Genomic DNA, 20505 nt, shown 5'->3' with positions numbered 1-20505 from the left:
AAATCAATCGTAAGTTAGGAGAGGGCACACCTTGGTGAAGTGTGATGGTCGTTTTGCAAAGAAAGAGGCAGTAAAGTGACCAATATTGACTAAATAGGCAAGTGGCCATTAAGAAACACAATGCACTGGACAGGAGTAAACAATGGGTTGTTTTCCGAGTTAAACAGTACTCTTCAAATATGCCCTTTTAAGTTGTCATGAAATGTAAATATATAAGTAATTCCTGTTATTTTCACTTCATACATGTTTGTACACTTCTTTAGTAAATAAGTATGGTTCTCAGCCATGTATGAAAAACACTTTGAGCAAATTAATTGATTGTCCACTTTAGTTGTTATTGTGTAATTTCCAAAGGTTTCAGGGGTGGCTAGGTGTAATTTACACCGGCAAGCTGACCCCCACACCCACTCAAGACAAATCAGTCTTTCTAAACAGGAATTTGAGCAAATGGTAAGCACCATATCCCCACAAGCTCAGGACAGGTGGCTGGCAGAGTGTGAAGGGTCAACAATCTGCCTTGAAAATCTGTCTTTGTTGAGCACGTTTACCAACTGAACGCTTTTAGGCCAGGGGGTATTCCAAGCACATGGTTTACTGATAAACCTGGGTGGGTTAAGTCAGAGTAAGTGGTAAACCTCTTGAACGAAGAGCCCCTATATGGCTTTATTTTACCTGGAGAATGGAGCCATTGGGTTCCTCTGTTAGGAGGTTTAACACTTACACAACTCACTTAACCACGTTCTTGGAATACCCCAAGCTCTACAATTTTTATATTGGTTGTTGTGTTTGACAACTCAAAAGAATCAGAATCAGAATTATTTTGAATGGCCAAGTATATTTACACATACTGGAAATGTACTTGGTGTGGTAAAGAATGTGGTAAAAGGTAAAAACAATTGGCCTACCAAGCCTGAAACAATATAATGTACAGTTTTCAGTTAATGCTTCTGGGTTTAACAATGTGCAGCCATGACTTTTGTGTAGTTTGTTGAAGAAAAATAGATTTCACACAAATAAGTCCTCCTAGGAATGCCCTTCTAATATGAAACAACATCAGAGACCACCCTCAGAACAACTGTGTAATCTCTTTGCGGGCCTTTGAAAATGTGAAACCTGTAGTGCCACAGTTTGTTGTGTCTGTTTGCTCACATATAAGGCAATAAGCTACAAGTTCACACACACACACACACACACACACACACCTTTTTAATAGCAATGAATAGAATAATAAAATCACTTCGATGAGCATTTTTGCAAAATAAATGAGGAGGCACTGGAGCCTTGGTTTAAAATGCTGTCTGGACAAAAGACACCCTGACAATTCTATTGTTGTTATTGTGCAAGCCCTGCCTATCCCCTCCCCCTTTGCCTGCCACTTTACAGTGGTGTACTGTTGCCACGGGAAGTGATGTCAGTGCTACACAGCAGATTATTCAGCCGATCTAGTCAGCAAAGCTATACCACAGGCAGAGAAACACTGAGAACTGAGGAGGCATAAGAGTGACGGGTACATTCTGATAAATCTACCTTCATCCTTTGCAAATTATGAAAGGATGTGTTTTAAAATAGCAAGAGCATAAAGGTCACACTTAAACCTCTCCAGGAAGCCCCGTATTGCGGTTCTCCGAATTTCGGAATGTTTTAAAACGATTGGTGAAAACTGGAGAATCGCTGGCAGTATTAGCAGGCTAGCCACCTATTATAAGGAGGGGGTACTTGAAGACAGACTGGAGGAGAGACATTGAATAGACGTGTCTAAAAATTCTGCGTACATTTGGAACAGAAAAGGAGAGGAGCTGATAGATCGTTATTCTATTTGTACAAGAGCTAGCAACATTGCTAGCTGTTCAGTTTCGCCAGAATGGAATTGAGAGTGGGAAACCGATACAGACTTGGTAGGAAAATCGGAAGTGGATCATTTGGAGACATCTATTTGGGTAAGTGAACTTAATAGAAACATGAACGTTACCAAGCTTCCTTTATGTGTGCAGCATGTTCTAGGTGTATATTTGAGCTAGGTGTCCAGATTCCTGATGAGTTTGCATTACATTTTGGTTAGATTCTTCGTCTAGTCTGCTAGCGTAGCTATTAGATAATGGTGGCTAACATTAGCTGATAACGGGTCTTCGTAGCTAGCTCGCCTAGTTGTAGAAGGGTAACGTTAATGTTACCTGGCTAGATTACTTCACGGTTGGCTACCGATGGTACGAATCTCAGGTATGAATATAGATATCCCTTGCTTAATCAACCAGTGCTTGTGATGTCAATGGTATCGCCATAAGCTACATTTGATCTCGAAATCGCAGCAACATTCACATTAGCTAACTGTTAGCTAACCTTAGGTGGCTAGCATTCTTGCTAACCGAGTTGTGATAATGTAATAATATAATAATAATATTGTTTCAACGAAAACTGGACGTTTCAATAGCTTTCTGATAAGGTTGCTAGGCAAGCGATTTTGCTGTCGGTTAGGTTGTCTGTCCAGCGTCCTATCTATTACACCAGGCAACAGATAACGTTAGTTTACAAGCAAATTGACAGAGTCTTGTCTGTTTGGTCGGTACGGACTGTGGATAGATGTCAGATCCAAGTATCTAACGTCACCAAAATATGATGGATAACCAGATCGTCGTAGCCAGCTCTCTTAACGCCAGTTAAAGAACCATATAGGCGAAAATATCAACCTTAGCCAGTTAATTATGTCAGCAGGGGGTTGCTAGCCAACAAGTCGGCCGTCATTATAGCTTGATGGCTAACGTTAGCTGTCAGTGTATAACGTTAGCCAGGGAGTGTGTTGGATATGATCTTGCTTGAAGAATCTGGGACCGAGAGAAATCGACACAATACTACACTACACTACACGTCCTAAAGTTGCTCAAAATCTGAAGTTCGGAAACGGCACCTAAAAGAGCATGCAACGTTAACAGTAACAATATCAAGGGAAGAACATGGGTTTTAACTTGAGGCCCACACAGATTTCCATACACAAACCCAACGTTAATGATTTGTTGGCTACTTAGTGCCACAACGAGGAATTTGAATATTTAGGTCTCGTGAGCATTGTTGTGAAACTCATCTGTGGCAAGCAGGAATTATGGGTACTCGCTCGCTATCTAGCCATGCTCATATGAGGCAACATCATAACGACACTTAACTAAGATGATTACAATTTCATGACTCATCTGAACTTAAAATATCTGCTTAACACTAATAGCGGCCCATTTTTTTTTTCATTCAATTAATTCATTAAGTTAAACCAACATCAGTTATTCCTTTAAAGGACAAACATGAATTCACTACGCATGACAGAACAGGGCGCTCTGGGTACTCTAATCGGTTTGAGTCGTAATACAATACGAACATTTTCACTCCCAGGTGTGGAAAAGCCCATTATGTGCGTACTGATGATCAAGGGATGAGTTCATTTGGGCAATGATCTGTTCTGGGACAATTAGCACCCACCATGCCCTCCCTCAGGGATGCAGTGTAATAGGCATGCCTCCCCTTCAAGCTGTCAGTTAGAGCCATGTTGAAAACGCTGTTATGAGTCCTCTGCTGTGTGTATGTATACCTACGGTGTTCTAAATCTTTGGGAATGGGTATGCAATGTATTTACTCTAAATGTTGTGGATTATTTGAATTTTGTCCAGTTATGTCCAGTTATTCGATTCTTGGTTAACTCTGCAGTCTGTTGTCCAGTCACTATTTCAGTGCCTTCTGCTGTTGTGACAAGCAGATCTAGTTTCCAGGATACATATTTTTCTTAGTTCTATACTTTAAGAAGTGGAGCCTCATTTACAGTGTACATTAGACCAGGGTTAGCATTCTAACTGCTCTTGGATATCAGCCTCCTCTAGCTTCCTATCATATAGGCTAGGGAACTTGGCTACTGGTCATGCATTACAAAACAAATAGGCTGGTATAGTGGACTTTAAACAATATCTTAGTTAGATGCTGGAATAATCATGATTACTGAATACAATGTCTAGCTGTTCAGATACATAACATAACTGATTCTACTATGGAAATGGAAAACCTTCTAATTTTGTGCTAAGAATCATAGCTAAATCAATTTAACTTTACATGAAGTGCGTCTGCCTGAGGTTAACTGTGTTGGGGGTGGCAGGTGTGCACTCAGATCAGTTATTTGTTAGAGGAAAGCATCCCATTCTTCCACGCTAGCTTGCATAACCGGTTAAAAAGTGTAGCCACTTGCACTTCAAATTTGCCCAGTGGCCGAGGAACGGTTGCCGCGGTGTATTGCTATAACCGGATTGCTCACTATAAATGTCAGTGTACAGTAACAGTGCACTCAGTGGCAGAGATGCTTTGAGATTCATGTGTCCCAGTTACACATCAGTTGCGGAATGCTTATTGATGGCAAGGCTCAAGAAAGCATTTTTTGAATTTTAGATGTCATTACCTCTGCCAGTGAGGTTATGTATTTGGTTCTGTCTGTCTGTCTATCTGTCTGTCATGAGTTTCATGACACTTGGTGCTGTGGTGTAGCACGGGTCAAGGAAGAATCAGTTACATTTAGGGGTGGATCCACACATTTATTTTTCACTTTCGTTAACATTGCAAGAGCGGGCACTTTGCCTTGGTGGAGATCTATGCTGTCTGAGTGCCCCTCTATTTTGTATTTTGTGTGTGTGTGTGAGAATGTCCTGCGATATTCTAACTTCCTCAAGCTTTATTTTATGTTCCCGTGTACAAACCGGGATCTATGAAATGGAAGGCCCTTACATAAGTGGCATCCCTCTTAATTCGCTGTCAACTTTTTGTTCGTGTTTGATTTACACGGCTCAAGGTTCCTTGGAAATGGCTGTGATGTAATATTCACTTCAGCAATGGCCAGTGAAGGAAGCCCAGGGGCAGGGGGGGATTGTTAGAGGCAGCTGCATTCACTGGGCCTTTCTGAAAAGAGTGTTTGCTGCATAAACCTTTTATGGAGCTTTCTTTCTTTTTTTCAATCATGGTAGTGAAATTTAGATTGTAGGTGTTGTGGGTAGTGTGCAATGCGTAATGCAATGCTTAGTGTGACCACCATCTGTATCTGTTTGGGATCATCCACAGAGAACTCTTACGCAGACTGAGACAGCGTTAGAGGAAAAACATTTCACAGCCTGCCCTCTCTGCACGTGGGTTTCTCTGCACTTCATGTTCTAATGCAGTTCCTTTTTCTTTTTTCCTCCCCTCCCCCATGTTTTGGTCGGCAACCCCCCTCCTTTGATCAGGGGGGCCAGAAGTCATGAGCTCACCACTGGCCACATCTCTGCTAGTACGAGTTGTACAGTTTTTTTTATGGTCCAGATTGAAGGAAGTGATGATACTCTGCCGTGTACCACTTTTGGTCCCTTTTCAAGAACACTGTAAAACATACATACATGCACACACATGCATGAGGACCAAGAGGACCAACTAACAGCTGGCGTTCTCTGCCATGATCAGATTGCTCAACCCTCAGACGTGGAGGGAGGAGACCGAAGAGGAGGAGCCCCTGTTGCACAGTTCATGACAAACAGACCAAAGATGGGGACTGTTAGAAATCAGATCGTGAGCCCTTCCGTCCTGTGTTGGACACTAAACTCTATACTAGCCTAGATGGACATTTTTGCCCTTGTCATAGGGTACGGTTACGGGATTTGCATCGGGTTATGGCTCCTTGTGAGGGATCCCTGGCACGGGTCCAGTCTTTGCCTGTGAAATTACTAGCGGCTCAAATGCTGTTATGCAACCGTGGTGATTCAGCAGGTGCACGGTGCAGCAGCCGTGGCCATCCACTTACGGGGCGGGCTTACGTAAAACAGCTCCCAATCGCCTCCGTCGCACCTGGGGAGCCTCGCTTACTCCAGACAGGGCGGGAGGGGGTTGGGACATGAGCGACACGTACAGTCGCTTTCTGTCCCGCTCAATCAACAAGCCTCTTAAACAGAACAGTGCAGCGTTTGCTTTCCCCAACACGCGTATGGAAACCAGATCGGTGTGGACGCCGTACTCTCAAAGCCGAGGGTGTCAACATGTGGACGGAGGTCTTGCGAGTCAGTGCTCCTCGCCTGAGGATTTTGGTAATATGGTCTTGGTGGTGTAGCAAACAGGAACTGTCAGCACTCTGGTCCCTATAGATGCCGCTGGCAACTTGCCTGCGTGTTTGTTTTTTTGGTTCTCCTTTATTGATAGTAAGACACACAAACATATTGTGCAGACAATAACAGGAATATTGGGAAATAAGTAAACAGAATAAAAATAATAAAAAAAAGAAGTACAAGGGGGTGGGTTGAACCAGGCCTATAACTGGGGAGACTTTACAGGGGTGGTTCTCCTTTAACAGCGTGAACAAAAGCAGAGCTTCTTTATGTTCCCTTTGCACGTGGACCATGCACTGGTTTGGTCGTGTTTTGAAGTTTCGGTTCCTTGTTTGGCTGTTTTTTCATTGTCTATTGCTGCAAGCACAGAATCGTATGCAATTCCTGTAGTTACTTTAATAACTCAGGAAAGTGTCTCATTGTGAACCGTGGACATTGCATGCAAAAACACACGGTCCCTGGGGCCTTTGAGTTATTTGGTATGTCAAGCCACTTCCCTTCATAACTCAAAAGACCCCATCCTCCCCAGAAAAACAGACATGTGCTCACTGACTGATTAAAAGAAATATCAAAACATGTCTGTACCCCCCCACACACACACACACACACCCTGCTGGTAGAGCTAGCATCTCAATTCATGCAAAGTGCACACGTGAGCCTATGGACATGGGCGAGATGATTGCAACCAATTTATCCTGCAGACACACCAGGGCCCAGGCCTCCCCAGAGAGGGCCCCAAAGCAGTGGGGCGAAGGAGTGAGGGAAAGGGGGACGACTTGCAGGCCAGTGGGGGGGTAGAAGGAGGGAGAGATAGGCGCCAGCTGCTTGCAAACACTAGAGAGAGAGAGCGAGAGAGAGCGCCAGTCAGGGTCGGGCCTCTGATCTCACGAGGGGATTGCGCCATGGCAGGCTCTTTCCCAAGAACAATGAGGTTTTATGATTTTGTTTTGGACCATTTTGGGCGGAATTAAGACTTTCTTTTTTTTTTTTTTTGGTTGTTGTTGCTTCTGCTGTCAAGGATTTAGAGGGTCTCTCTTGCTTGGCCTGGGTTTATGTACTGGCTGGATCATCAGATGGAACAAAGTGGTTGCAAGCCCCTTCCTGTTTACTTGAAAGCGTATAGTCTTCCCATCACATTAGCGAATGTCCAGGGATGCACCACTGCCTTATGGCCGGGTAGACACTGAGCAATTTTGGGCTGTCCCAGACAAAAGATGACCAACGTGAAAGAAACGTGATATCTTAAATTGTGGCTCAAAAACGGGGTCCTACGTTGCACCGTGAGAGAGGTTCAAGGATGAAAGTTATCACGCTCTTGCGACCAAAGAAATTTAGAATAACCATCTCACAGTGTGACTGCTGGTACGACCTACGTTTGCAAACCAACCAATAGGAATGCAGCTTGAAGTGACACTGGTGCTAAACCCAAATGCAATAGACAAAGCATGCTAATTTAAATCTTGTTGACAAAGCAGAAGCCTTTGTTTGTTTGTTTGTTTGTGTCCTCCACTTATTATGACCACTCTGAGAAGGACGTAGCATGGAATGAAACAGCGGAGGAAATTGCAGCTTCCGGTCTATGGGACTTAACCGTTATTATCGTGCGTTCTTCATACCTCAAACTTGATGTCGTACCCAAGTTCATTAGATCCATATTGCACTGTGTGGCTCGCAATAAACTTAATAAGATTGCTGAAATCTCACAGTCTGTAGATGGATTTAGCAGCTTTCGCAAGAATTCTGGAAATCGCTGCGGTAATAAACTCAATGAGATGGTTGTGACTAGCGATGTCTGATGGGTTATTGTGTGTGTGTGTGTGAAGGGGTGTGGTGTGTAGTACGTCAGTTCCCAAACATGTCGGAACATGCCCAGTAATCTCATACTGTTGTGAGATTCTGAAGAACTGCCATTGTCTCCCCCACCCCGAGCCCGAATGTGTTCAGGCAGATCAAATTCCAGAAAGATTATCAACACAGTTTGTGACGTATTGATCTCAACATGTTCCCGTTCTCTCTTCCCTATAGTGGTTGCCCAGCCACGTGACTTTTGGTTTGTTTGTTGTTCTTTTGTCAGCCTGTAGCTGCTGGCTTGCAAATGCACCACAAGAGATCCGAATCTCCCATGCTCTCTGCAGAGATGAAAGAGAGCCTCCCCCATCAGGAAGTGCATGTCATTGGTTTCGCTCAGGAAACGTGGAGTTTGGGGTGGAGGTGTCTGGTTTTGAGAGACACGGTTGATTCGAATGTTGTGTCTTGTTGGTGTGAGAAATATATGTTCTCTTGTGGTTTGGGCATATGCACTTTCACCGACGTAAGGTTGTCTAGACTTGCACTGTCTGAAGCATTATGCTTACGTGCTCCTACCCTCAAACATTTGATCATGTGTGTGTTTGTGTGTGTTTTCCCTGTGTCAATGTGGGGCTTTAAAAAAAAAAAAAGAAACAAAGTGAATCTAAGCAGGAGAGACTGGTTCCCCAGTGATGTGTGAAGGAGTCTCCATGCTCACCCCAGCCCAGCCCATCCCTTCCCCACAATAGACCTGGTTCAATTTAGATGGAAATAAAGGCCTTGCTGTGCAGGTTAGTGCACTGGGAGAGGGGGATGATAAATCCTCAAGGCCCACTCCCCACCTCACCCCTCCTCCAGGAAGTTGGAGTGTTTTGGCCAATTTGGTCATATAAGGTTCACCGTGGCCCACTGGCCCTCTTGCTGTGCCTTGTAGGAAACCTACACAGTCTGTTTCGGCATCGTCTTGATTGAATCTTTCATTCGTGCGGTTGGTGTGATTAGTGTTTGTGCACGCCAGTAGACACCAGTAGTGCCTCTTGGAAACTTGAAATGTTAGTTTTGGCACTTTGTGACAATCCTGATTTGGTTCCTCGGATAGCTAGGTGATGTTTACCACAACAGTAGGCAACCAGTTCTCACCTGACACTCTGACTGAATGATTTAATGGGTGGCTTGCCATTATCAGTGGATCGCTTTCCCAAAATATGGGCTTTTTTGAATCAGGCCTGAGGTCGATCGACGGCACTAAGTGGAAACCTCAAAGAGGCTTGGATGAGTAGTTTATAGGCTGCCGTGGGGCAGCGCGGTGTAGGGTTGTGTTTGTTTGAATGGTAGAAAGCCACTTAAAGGTTTAGTCGGAGTAGAATGTAGAGTTCACTGTCAGTGCTGCTACACTGCTCAGGACATCATGAAGCCGAGAGAGTCCTTTGAACCTTTTGTATGACATCAGCTGAACCGCGTGTGTGCGTGTGTGCGTGTGTGCGTGTGTGCGTGTGTGTGTGTGTGTGTGTGTGTGTGTGTGTGTGTGTGTGTGTGTGTGTGTGTGTGTGTGTGGTGTGTGTGGTGTGTGTGGTGTGTGTGGTGTGTGTGGTGTGTGTGGTGTGTGTGGTGTGTGTTTCAGCTGTCTGAATCTGAAATCTTAACATTGGCTTCCAGCTAGTTACAGAATAGATTTCAGAACGCTGCGACTATTTATAAATCATTGAATGTTTTCGACCGGAATATATTTCTGATATCTTTTAAAGAATATAAACCGAGTAGGGCTTGCATCCAGGGACTCGGGGGATGTAGTGGAACCCAGTGTCCAAACTAAGCAGGGTGAAGCAGCATTTAGCTTTTATGCTGCATGTAACTGGAACAAACTGCCAGAAGATCTTAAATGTTCCCCAATTGTAATTAGATTTTCTATCTTTATTGTTCCTTTTGGATAGTCTTTTTGCTTTCTTTTTTTTTTACATAAAGTACCTTGAATTCCCACTGTGTATGAAAGGTGCTAGGATATATCATTAAGCTTGCTTTGCCTTGCCTTACCTTGCATGTTAATGTACTCTCAGGCGGTGTGTGAAACCAGCCAGACTCGTTGTGGAATCAGACGTTTCTCGTTTAGCAGGAAGGCACTCAGTGCAGTAGTCATAAATACTGAACTGAACCTCACCTTAACTTTGGTGTCAGAGATCCAGAAGGAATATTTGCCATTTAACTGTTTTGTAAATACACCATTTACCGTAGAAGGTGTGGAGTCCTTAACTCACCCTGGAATTGTAGAACGGAATGTTTGCCATCAACGCAGCAGCGTAGGTCTGTTGAAGGTGTAATGAAATGTTTTAAAAACATTTTGGTGTAAGATACTAAGAATGAAACCCTATATTTTGACAATCACATTCTATGCTTCTAGTCTGTTTCAGGCAGTCTGTTTTCATTCTTTTGTCTAAAAGATAAATTGCATTGCATTACAAAAATCACAAGCTCATTGAGAACCATTTAAAATCATGCCTTCAATGACCTCATGAATGTTAACTTAAATAGTTCACCATATTGGGCTAACCTCTGGGCCATACTAAACTCACTGACTCGCGTATCCTCATTACTGCTGTTTGGCTGAATACGGAGATGTGGTTTAACTCTTGCAGAGTTTACAGAGATGGTTTAGGGATGGATGGGGTTTAACTCCTCCAGAAAGCTTCTATGGCCTACGAGTATCCACTGCTGTGTGTCGACCTGCATCATCAATGTTTACACCGTCTTTGTTGAAATGCTTACACTTTGCTTTATCTGTTTTTGGATTGAATGTTTTGGGCTCTTCCCACGCCCCTGGTCATCTTGCCGTAGCGCTGAGGTCTTTGGTGGCCTCTCTCGCGGGGGATTGGTACGGGCCGCTGTTGAGACGTTTTCCGCCAAGGGTCTGCGAAAGCTCAACAGGACTCTAGTGTGACTCAGAGCCGAGGGACGCTTATGTAATGCGCTGTACGGTTGCTTAATTTTACACCACTCCGCTCTATAGGCCTTGGCATGACACCATCACAAGTGCCGTGCTTGTGTAAAGACCTGTTGAGAGGGTGCCTCAACAGCCGCGAGGGCAGAGAAAGTCGTGAAACCCAACTGGTGGCTGGTGTGTTTTGTGTTGTGTTTTTGCTAAAGCCATTTGAGCTTTTTTTTTTTTTTAAACAAAGAATGGCACGTAATTGCATAAACAGGCAGACAGCAAATAAATTGAGTTTTTTCTGAGATAGGCTGAAATGCAGGTGATGGTCTGATGTGCCTGACCATGTCATTTGGCTTAAAACTGGTGCTGGCAACCTATTGTGCGTGTGTGCTTGTTTGTTTGTTTGTTGGTGTGAGTGTGTGTGTGTAGGAAGCTGTTGGGCCGTGATGGGCTTTAACATTGGGACCCAAAATAAAACTCTTCTTACACTCAAAAGTTAGTTCCGCAATCTCAACAACTGTCATATCAGACCGCACCCTCAACTGCGCTGGAAGGCCCTGTTTACACTCTACATGCTACATTACGTCATTAACAATGTTATTCAGACTATGGTGGTGTAAACGACAGACTGGCTGAGTTTGGAGAAGCTACTGAAGCGACCGCCATTGTTGGTGCCTGCAGTGACTGCAGTAAGATCAGAGGGGGCAATCTGGGTTTCTCTTCTTTTTAACTACCCTGGTCATCTTCTGTTTGACGTCATCCACTCCTTTCAGATACACCCTCTAATACACACCCAAGCGCACGCACGCGCACACATGCACGCGCACACACACACACACACACACACACACACACACACACACACACACACACACACACCCCACACACACACACCCCCACACCCACAGGCCTTGCCTCACTGCAGTAATATGATTGCGTTGATTAGCAGTGTGTTGTGTAGTGCATCTGGACGCAGTGCGTTGGCGTTTTGGGTGGTGTTTATTTAGCGGGAGATTAAACCTGAATAGCCTGCTATCCTCCTCTCTTCATGCTATATGTGGGGTGGGGATGGAGGAAGAGGTGGCATTGAAGCAACAGAGCAATGACACATATATCCCACTCACCCATATGATGGCATCCATCTGTGTGTGTGTGTGTGTGTGTGTGTGTGTGTGTGTGTGTGTGTGTGTGTGTGTGTGTGTGTGTGTGTGTGTGTGTGTGTGTGTGTGTGTGTGTGTGTGTGTGTGTGTGTGTGTGTGTGTGTGTGTGTGTCATGTCTATGATTCAGCTGCAGATCTCTTACAGTCTTAATCATAGTCTGTGTGTGTGTGTGTGTGTGTGTGTGTGTGTGTGTGTGTGGGGGTGGAAATGCATTTGATAGTAGCAGAGTGAGTCATAATGCTAAATCTCATTTGGAGATGTTAAGGCGTCTCTTGTGAGGTGGGTTTAATGTAATCGGACTGGAGGAGCGTGCAGGAGGTGTTCCACTGAATCGTATCAGCAGAGGGAAGGCTCTGTACCGTCGACACCCGTACCGGTGCGCCTAATCCGTCCCGCTTGACGAGGGCTGCACTTCTGCTCTCGCTCTCGTATCCTCAGATGTCCTCAACGCTTCCACACAAACAACTGTGTTCTTGACCTTTTTTGTGTTTCTCTTTCTTCCATCTCTCTTTCATATTTCCTCTCTCTCTCTCTCTCTTCTGTTCTCCAGGTACGGACATTTCTGTGGGAGAGGAAGTAGCCATCAAGTTGGAATGTGTGAAGACGAAGCACCCCCAGCTTCACATCGAGAGCAAGATCTACAAGATGATGCAGGGCGGAGGTCAGTGCTTTTCCGACAACCCAACACCACCACACACACACACACACACACACACACACACACACACACACACCCACAGGTCTCTTCACACCTTCCTTTTGAAACGTCCTCATCCCTGGCCTCCCCCATGTTCCCCCTCGGCCTTCACTGGCTGTGTGTGTGTGAGGAAGTACTGCAGCTGCCAGCCAACCTCTTGGCCTTCTATGGCAGCGGCCGTTGCTGGAGAGGTTTCTGGTGATGCTAGGACATGGCCGCCCGTGTTAGGGGGGGGGAGGGCGGGTTATTTGCAGTTGGCTGAACTCGTTGCCCCCTTTTTTCCAGGAGTTGGTGCCAGTGTAGGGCACTGGTGGGTGAAGCATTTGGTTCTGTGCTGCTGCTGCCGCCTCACTGCCTCACACAATCACCTCTCCCTGTTTCTGGCTTTAGGACCTTCTTTAGCGTTTTGTCTGAGTTTGGCTGTGTTTTCTGTCTGTCTTTGTTTGTCTGTCTGTCTCTACTCTGCCTATTCTTAGGGCCAATGATTTTCCGAAAAAAAAAAAAATGAGTTTTCCGTTTCACATTTGGTGAATTCCGTTTTTTTTCCGTTTCGGCTCATTTTGTTCACCTTGAGGTAGATTGATGACTTAAAATTAGTAAATAATATGTGCCACAAGTGACCCAAACCTTCTAAGATTGTTGTTTGCCAGCCATCAACAGAACAGAACACTAAAAAAACATTATTTGCAGGCGATTGGGAAGATGAGCGAATTAATGCAACAGGCTGTAGCGCCAACCGTTGAATAGAGGGGCGTGGCCGGAGCGGAGTTCAACACAGAACACAACACATTTTCTCAATGATTTTTTTTTTTTTTTTTTTAATTAATGTTTGTTTTCTGTCTGTTTTTATCTTTGTCTGTCTGTCTACTCTGCCTATTCTGTCCTCACTGTTACCCTGTTAAGTATTTGATTTTCTCTGACACATACTCACTTAACACATGCACTCATACACACATCTAACAGCCAGTACTCAACACGCAGCTAATTGATGACTTCCATGCTGCTGTTTAAGGGCACAAGGCCTCCTCCTCCTCCTCCTCCTCCTCCTCCTGGAAGCCAGTGTCAGTTATTGATCCCATTTCTGGCCACAAAGTCCCGTCCCGTCCCCCCCCCCCCCTTCTCTCTCCCGAGGCCTGGTCCAGCTGAGACTTACCAGAACTGTGGAAGTGAGTGCATTCATGGGTGTGGTGTGGTGTGGTAGTCCCTCTCTCAGCTTCTCAGTTTGAGCTTGGCAGAGATGGCCTTCATGTACAGAGCAGGACACCAGCAGGCTGTACTTCCTGTTTTCATCGCTATGATTTGACGTTTTCAAGTCGAACAAAGGTGCCATAATGCTGGTGGAACAGTTGGCTCAATTGGCCCTGCACACGCCCCTCTCACTCCTACACACGCCCCTCCCACTCCTGCACACGCCCCTCCCACCCCTGTCCCCTGCTTGTCTGTGGTGAGGGAATGAAAGTGGAAGGCTAGCGAGTCGGGAGTCGTGACCAACATCCCATGTGAGTCAACATCCAGTCCTCCGGAGACGCCGAGGCTGGGAGTGTGAAGATGAGCGTGAGTGTGAGTGGGAGGGTGTTGCCTCCATCAGGACCGTGAACGAGACCCCTCCGCTGCCTTCACGCTGTAGGGAGTCCTGCACCTATTTCTGTCCCCTCTTTCATTACTCCGCTAACCAGGAGATCCTTGCTGAAGGGGGTTGAGGAGAATGTGTGTGTGTGTGTGTGTGTGTGTGTGTGTGTGTGTGTGTGCGTGTGTGTGTGTGCGCTCTCCTCAGGACCAGGGCATCCTGCCAGCAGGGCATGTTTGGGTGTGGTTGCAGGAGGAGGGATCACAGCTCCCATCCCCCCCCTCCCCCAAGGGAGAGCATCATCAAACATAAGACCCCTCCCCCCCCCCCCGTACCAATCCCCTGTGCTCTCTGTTGCCTGGTCCTGCTGCCTCTTGGCATGGTGCTTTGGAACGTTCCGGCGTTCCATCAGCGTGTGTGCTGCGTTGCATCGCTGGTCGTCCCAGGCAGCTCCCCGCCCCTGCCGCGGATCCCTGCGCTCTCACCAGAAGTCATGCCAGCTCCGCCAGATGGTGCATGCTGAGAGCGAGGGATAGGGGGAGGGAGAGATGGAGCGAGAGAGAGAGAGAGAGCGGAAGGGGGAGGGGTAGAGCCTCCTCGCTGCATTCCTACTAACTGGGTCTCCTCCTCCACTCTACTCTGCTCTCCCTGGCTCTCAGGCTTGTTCCACCCAGGATGAATATTCATGTGCATGAAGGTCCATCGCTTTGGTGTGTGTGTGTGTGTGTGTGTGTGTGAATGGTAAAGAAGGTAATTAACTTGCACGTGGCCATAAATCATATTGGGTACATAAACATGGTTAATGTAATCTTCTTTACACGCAAGTGCACACACACAGGACATACAGTGCTTTGTTGAATTAATAGCTGAGCTATCAGTTAAAGCTCATAATACAGATATGCAGAGCAGTACAGTAGCTCTCTTTCTCTCTCTTTCTCTCTCCCTCCCTCCCTCTCTCTCTCTTTCTGTCTCTCTTTCTCTCCCCCTCTCTCTCGCTCTTTGTCTCTATCTATATCTCTCTGTCTCTCTCTCTGTGTGTCTCTCTCTCTCTCTCTCTCTCTCTCTCTCTCTCTCTCTCTCTCTCTCTCTCTCTCTCTCTCTCTCCAGTCTTAGCTTAGGCAGCCGAGAGGCTCGCTGAAGCATGGAGGCTGACCCAGACTGTGAGATATATTTACCCGTCTGACAGCACTCCGAAATAGCTGACCTGGAAGATGGGGCCCGCAAAGTGCTGAGCTGAGAAACGCTGGAGCCTCAGTGCTGGCCAGCCTTAGACTGCAGGACCGAGAGAGCGACCGGGAGGAGTGAGGAGAAGAGGGCATAGAGAGAGGGATAGATAGAGAGAGAGAGAGAGAGGGATAGAAGGAGACGGAAAGAGAGGGAAAGAGAGAAGAAGGACAGGCACCCGGGCTAATCAGCTGCTGCCTTCAGAAACTGCTGCAAGGGAGCTGATGATCACACACCACACCACACCCAACCCTACCCCACCCCCACCCTCAGCCCCACCACACCCAGGCGAGGGTGAACATTAGAGAGAGCCAGTGGGGGTGGCAACCACCCTCCCCCTCTGCTCTGCTCTGCTCTGCTCTGCTCTGGACGATCCATAAAATGACGTGTGCACTCCAGGAGATGGATTTCAGATGTGTGTGTGTGTGTGTGGAGCGTGAATGTGGAGAGTGAGTGAGTGAGTGAGTGAGTGAGTGAGTGAGTGAGTGAGTGAGTGAGTGAGTGAGTGAGTGAGTGAGTGAGTGAGTGAGTGAGTGAGTGAGTGAGTGAGTGAGTGAGTGAGTGAGTGAGTGAGTGAGTGAGTGAGTGAGTGAGTGAGTGAGTGAGTGAGTGAGTGAGTGAGTGAGTGAGTGAGTGAGTGAGTGAGTGAGTGAGTGAGTGAGTGAGTGAGTGAGTGAGTGAGTGAGTGAGTGGGTGAGTTCAGGACACCTCAGGTTTCACAATCGCATACTTTACTCGCATTACCTCGGGGGGGACACACACTCACGGCTTGCAGATAAGGGACAATAAACACAATGAAGACCTAGTGGTGTGTGTGTGTGTGTGTGTGTGTGTGTGTGTGTGTGTGTGTGTGTGTGTGTGTGTGTGTGTGTGTGTGTGTGTGTGTGTGTGTGTGTGTGTGTGTGTGTGTGTGTGTGTGTGTGTGTGTGTGTGTGTGAGAGCTGCCCTTGAGGTTTTTATTTCTGCACCCCCGGCTAAGCCTCTGTGCCTGGCTTCTATGTTAGGGCCCTGGTAATGCTATAGCTTGCTGGAATGCCTCAGTTCTGCAGTTCTCTGATGAATTATGCTACTGTAGGCTTCATTTAGAGCACGGCCTCACGTGTCGGACTGTTCCTCGGAGCACGTTCCCATGGCGTGGCCGTAGATGCGCTTTATCCAAATTCAAGATGTTTTTGGATGAGGGACAATCGTACTTGCCGTGACTTGTGCCATTATGCAACTGCTCTTCTTGTTTTGCTCTTTGCTAGAAAGGGCTGAGACTTGAGTACATATCTCACAATCTCACGTTTCATTTATCTGATGGAGACTGCAGTCGGCATTGATACGACTTGACCACGTGGATCTGGATGTAACAATGCTGTCCACAGTATTTTAAAGACGTGTATATGACTGAAGACTAGGAAAAACCAAAGAGTAATGACTCTTCAGTAGGGCTGAACGATTTGGGAAAATAATCTAATTGCGATTTTTTACCAAAATATTGCGATTGCGATTTAATATGCGATTTTTTTTATCCTCTTTTTTTCCCAACAAAACGTAATGAATGATTTAAATATGACCAACACAATATTAGATACATTTAGTGTAAAATATTCTTTCCCACATTTTACATTTTTATTTACCTGCTCATTACAGAAACAAGAACAACAAATCGGTTAGAAAATCGCGTTCTATCATATCGCGATTAAATCGCAAATGCAATTAATCGTTCAGCCCTACTCTTCAGGACAACGGTTAATGATCAATTCCAGTTTATCATTTCAGCTGTAGGCCATGTAACACAAGCACACTAGAACCGTAATACTCGTCATAATCCAGAGCTGAACATGTGTCTTCTGTTTGTAATGATGGAAGGACCCCCTACCCAAATCCAAATGGATGGGTTCCAGGTGTGTAAGGCTACGTCCACACTAGTACGTTTTCATTTTAAAGTGGCATTATGCAGTAATTGTACTTCAGGGTTAGGGTTAGGATAAGCAATTTTACCTTAAAATAACAGCTTAATTTTTTTTAATTTTTGTTGACTAACTAGTTTGTCATAGTGTCAAAGTAAGCACATTTCAAGAGGTTTCGCTAGTTTAAGCCGCTAGCATCTCGTTAACGATTAGCAATTGTTCCGTTATGCTGCTTTAAAACAATGTTTAAAAGCCAAAACAATCTGTCCAGACGAGCGTTTTAACTCCTTATCAGAAAGAATCTCCATCGATACTGAAAATGGAAAAACCTGCCAGAAAAGGGTCATGTGATAGCAGTGTGACGAATCAGGGAAGGATTACATGGTGACTGATAAGAACCAGTCACCAAGCGAACGTGGGTGTCTGCGTCATTGTTTTTAAAAGTCTCCATTTCTGCCCATCCACACTAAAATGCAACCCCAGAGTTCTCCAACTAAATACAGTCAAAGTGTCAGCAGCATTTCCGAAAGTCTCTGTTTTAAGGGCTAGAAAACTGTAGTATGGACACCAGGTGTGAACGCAGCAAAAGTGCTGTTTTAAAACGTATTTGTGTGTGTGTGTGTGTGTGTGTGTGTGTGTGTGTGTGTGTGTGTGTGTGTGTGTGTGTGTGTGTGTGTGTGTGTGTGTGTGTGTGTGTGTGTGTGTGTGTGTGTGTGTGTGTGTGTGTCCTTTCAGCTCCATGATGAAGGTCGTCCCTCAGACCTGCTTAGCAGCCAGTGTCTCACATCTTGCTCTCATTGGGAAAGAGGAAGCTTGGGGGAGGTGTGTTGGCGTGGGTGTGTGTTTGAGTGTGTGTGTAAAACTGAACAGGGTGCTTTATGGGAGCCCCTCTCCTCAGCCATATTTCTTCTCTTAACTGCGTTTGGTGGCTCCTTCAGCCATCCCTGGACTGGGGGATGGGGGTGTGTGCACCATAGACATCTATATATGTCTATGGTGTGCACAACATTCATCAGGCCCAGGTCACCTTCAGCCTCTCTCTCGCAATCAACCTCTCCACTGAAATCAGATGCAAATTATTATGGCGCCGTCTTCAGCGTATCTTCCAATATGAACAGCTGATCTGGTATCACCTCGCTGTGAGCCAAAATGGGCGCCGTCACAGTCGCTGTCAATCTCTCCAGTGAAACCAGCAGCCATTATTATCGCTCTGTTTGCGGCATGTCTCACAATATGAGCAGCTGATCCTCACAGATTTGTAAAGGTCCATGACGTTGGTATTCTCACCTCATTATGAGCCAGAATGGGAGCTGTCTCTGAGATGACACACACACACACACACACGCGCAAACCTGACACACACACACACACACACACACACACACACACACACACACACACACGCACACGCGCAAACCTGACACACACACACACACACACACACACACAGGCGCAAGCCTGACACACACACACACACACACACACACACACACACACACACACACACACACACACACAGGCGCAAACCTGACACACACACACACACACACACACACACAGGCGCAAGCCTGACACACCAGCCTCGAACCCCCAAATTCCTGCTGGGGAATTCTATTGGCTCTGTGTGGTAAACCACTGCAGCGGATGCTATAAGTCTCCAATGTCACCGGCAATGAGAAGCTATTAAATTAGTAATTAGATAAATGTCTGGGCTCGTTAATCATTCGGTTCGGTGTGGGACGAGGTCCATGACTCTGTAACATCTTGCGAGTCTCTCTTGAGAACATATGAGTTCTTTATTTGACATGGTGTTCTTGCACCATGGAGGGTTCTATGAGACTCTCTTTCTTTTTTTCTTTTTATGTTATTTTGTTTTATTATAATTTGTTTGACCAGACACCATTCCGCTGTGTGTGTGTGTTCGTGATAGTCATCATTTGCCACCTTGTCTTTCTCATGACTGCAGCTGCTTTTGTCTGAATTAAATGTAGTATACACAAATGTAGGAGGCACGTACGCACTATTGTATATTTGATGTGTACTTTGTATTTGTTTAAAAAAAAAAAAGGCTGTTCGCGTGTATCTCTCCCATGCACTGTCATTAGTTTTGCTAATGTTTCTCTTTCTCTCTCTCTCTCTCTCTTTTCTCTCTTTTCGGCTCTTCCCCCCTCCAGTGGGCATCCCTACCATAAAGTGGTGCGGGGCGGAGGGCGACTACAATGTGATGGTGATGGAGCTGCTGGGACCCAGCCTGGAGGACCTCTTCAACTTCTGCTCCCGCAAATTCAGCCTGAAGACCGTGCTGCTGCTCGCTGACCAGATGGTAAGGCTGCACAACAGGGCACACCCACTCATGACCTCCGACCTTTGACATCCCAGGCCCCTTTCTCTAGTGTAACACAATCACCTTTTAAGGGTGTGTGTGCAGTTTTGTTGTTAATAGACATTGAATGTATGATAGTTGGTAGTATTTTGATTGTCCCAGGTGTTCCAACACATTGATTATTTGTTGTTGTTGTTGTTGCTGCTGCTTTTTTTATTAATTTAATGCCCACCCTATTTAGACTGTAAAAATATAAAAGAACGAAACAAAGAGAAGTAATCACTCAATTAGCATATACATTAACAAAGCATTGCAATGTTGAACATTGTTGCATCTTAAAAGCATTAAATTCTTTGGCAACAGTGTTTACATATTCCATCTTCAATGTGCTCAGAATTTTCCATAAAACCATTAGCCCTAAAAGAAACGCATCCATGATTCAGTGTAGTGGACATTTGCATAGATCCATCGATGTCATGACTGTGGACTGCCTGTTTTATTGTCCTTAGCTGTAGTGTGCCTCAGGGCAGCTGGCTGTCAACGACTCCTTTGTTCGGAGTTTCATCTCCTGGTCCGCCTGTATTTGCATGGCTGTAATTACTTTGCATGGAGTCGACTCACCTGCTGTGCCATCAACACCATATCCTGCCTGCCTCAACCGGTCTCTCATGATCTCCCCACCCCCCCCAGTCACCTGTTTTACTCTCTGTCTGTCCATCTGTCTGTTTGTCTGTCTGCCTGTCTATTTGTCTGTCTGCCTGTCTATTTGTCTGTCTGTCTGTCTGGATGTCTGTGTTTCGTTTATCTTCCCATCTCACCCACTCTGTCTCTCCCCCAATCT

General features: G+C 45.7%; 1 protein-coding gene across 1 annotated transcript; it reads left to right on the top strand.

Annotated features, from left to right (window-relative positions):
• Nucleotides 1-1424: 1424 nt before the first annotated feature.
• LOC122132147 (casein kinase I-like) lies at nt 1425-20103 on the top strand. The gene is made up of 3 exons (XM_042706950.1): nt 1425-1937; nt 12509-12619; nt 19516-20103. Exons 1-3 carry the CDS (start codon nt 1862-1864, stop codon nt 19710-19712), a joined length of 384 nt encoding a protein of 127 aa, XP_042562884.1. The 5' UTR covers nt 1425-1861; the 3' UTR covers nt 19713-20103.
• The last annotated feature ends 402 nt before the right edge of the window (nt 20104-20505 follow it).

The sequence above is a fragment of the Clupea harengus genome, unplaced genomic scaffold (assembly GCF_900700415.2).
Source record: "Clupea harengus unplaced genomic scaffold, Ch_v2.0.2, whole genome shotgun sequence".
NCBI lineage: Eukaryota > Metazoa > Chordata > Actinopteri > Clupeiformes > Clupeidae > Clupea > Clupea harengus.
The sequence above is the reverse complement of the archived record's forward strand: the minus strand, read 5'-3'. Positions and strand labels throughout refer to the sequence as shown.

Excerpts from the sequence above, each read along its gene's own strand:
- LOC122132147 (XM_042706950.1), top strand. The coding sequence starts at position 1,862 with ATGGAATTGAGAGTGGGAAACCGATACAGACTTGGTAGGAAAATCGGA. Across the intron at positions 1,938-12,508 it reads ATTTGGAGACATCTATTTGG|GTACGGACATTTCTGTGGGA; the intron begins GTAAGTGAACTT and ends TCTGTTCTCCAG. Across the intron at positions 12,620-19,515 it reads CAAGATGATGCAGGGCGGAG|TGGGCATCCCTACCATAAAG; the intron begins GTCAGTGCTTTT and ends TCCCCCCTCCAG.